At 42.9% G+C, this 1,773-nt stretch overlaps 1 protein-coding gene across 1 annotated transcript in view; it reads right to left on the bottom strand.

The window, feature by feature from the left end:
- Nucleotides 1-1,773, bottom strand: part of afurin2 (furin-like prohormone convertase) — a gene marked incomplete in the record, with an annotated part of 87,440 nt that overhangs the window by 31,233 nt on the left and 54,434 nt on the right. Inside the window, 4 exon segments of the mRNA NM_001204473.1 lie at nt 652-653; nt 656-662; nt 1,535-1,551; nt 1,554-1,668. Of these exon segments, the coding sequence (NP_001191402.1) occupies nt 652-653; nt 656-662; nt 1,535-1,551; nt 1,554-1,668 (141 nt within the window).

Below are 1,773 nucleotides of genomic sequence, written 5' to 3'. Positions count from 1 at the left end.
GAGAGAGAGAGAGAGAGAGAGAGAGAGAGAGAGAGAGAGAGAGAGAGAGAGCTGTTGACACCACAGGACACACCAAACAGTTTTTTTCGTCTATTATTTTAGTAAGACTTTTACGGCATTTGCAACACAATTAGGTCATAATATAATTATATTTGCTGCAAAGATTAGAGGTGTTACAAAACAAAAACAAAAAAGAAGAGAGATGAGGACGATAGATGTTTCATAGGAAATAACGAGCAAATCACACCGGAACACCCGCCAACCACCCACAACTAACAGTTTTGAACCCTTCACAAGACACGTTCACGCACAGCCTTGCTATGGCCGACACAGGATATACGGGGGAGGGGGGGGTCAGGGGCAGAACAAACCTGTCGATACTAAAGGACACAACCAATAGTCTTAACTCCTTACCAAGACATAATCCATGTTAAATAAAACAATTAGTGACAGGCTGCCTCTCAATGGAGACTATATAGGGTTCGATTCTCGTCTGAAACTGGTACGGGTAGAACACAGCATCCTTTGAAAAGATTCATGCTATTTCCTCGTTCCATTAGACTGGAAATGGAATGAAGCAATTTCGCCACTATCTACCCCATAGCCTGGCCGACAGTAGGTCGGAGCACCGCAGCAGATTTTGCAGCTCACTTCCTCCACTCCTCTTGGTTCTTAGCTTTTCGTAGTGAGCTGTTCCAGCAACACACACACACACACGCGCACACACGCGCACACACACACACACACACACACACACACACACACACACACACACACACACCAATCTTGAAAAGACAAAAACGGGGCGGAGAATCCTTTTGTGTGCATGTCAGCGAAAAAAGCAGCACATCGACATAATAAAATAAAAGTAATTTAGAGTAGGACAAAAGCAATATTGACACACAGAAGCAGCAGAGGAGAAAGAAAGACTCAGCCCATCGGCTAGAACTGTGATAGTAAAACGAAGACAACAGATTGACCAAAAAAAAAAAAGAGTTGGAAATAAACACCACACAAGAACGAATCATTTGGCGTCCAAGTAAATGTGTGTCATCGTGGCAAAATCAGGCACTCGCCAAAATGATGAAATAGAAGAAAAAAACAAAAAAAACAAAAAACAGTTCTCCGACCGCCCAGAATATTTTTTAGACTTCTTTTTTGGCTCAACACATTTTATGTCCATTTAAAAACATTTAAGTGTGGATTTTACAGTAGTAAAAGGTTGATCAAAGACACATAATTACGTATAAATTTGCTGTTTCCAAGGACAGTCCATTTTCAGAAGTCAATAATTAACTTTTGTGGCCGTTTGCTCGTTTGTTTAATGTCAGACACCACGCCAGCCGACCTCTTTCAAACGCAAACATCTCTACCTCTATTCAAAACAGACGGGCATTCTATTTTCATCAAAAGAAAGAAAAATAAACAAGCTTTCAGACGACACCCTCTACAAGCTCCAACATTTGACGACGGCCTGATTCCACGACATCGTGACACAAATTATGTTTTTACATTCCCTGAAAGTGGGGCCGGGGTAGGGTCCCTACTCACCAGATACCATTGATTCTTCCAGTAAGGGTCCAGGACACTCATCTGTTCGGCCACATCCCGAGGGTGGAAATCTCTCTTCGAGCGAGACTTGACGACTTGCTGCTCGAACCAGCCGACCTGCGGTACGAGACAGTATTCAGGCATCCGATTAAAAACTAAAACGTCATCACATTTTACGACAGCCAGTGTTGGTAGGATAGGGTGAGCTACACGTGTGTGTGT

This window comes from Aplysia californica, unplaced genomic scaffold (genome assembly GCF_000002075.1).
Source record: "Aplysia californica isolate F4 #8 unplaced genomic scaffold, AplCal3.0 scaffold00551, whole genome shotgun sequence".
Taxonomy (NCBI): domain Eukaryota; kingdom Metazoa; phylum Mollusca; class Gastropoda; order Aplysiida; family Aplysiidae; genus Aplysia; species Aplysia californica.
Note: the sequence above shows the minus strand (reverse complement) of the source record. Positions and strands in the feature narration are given on the sequence as shown.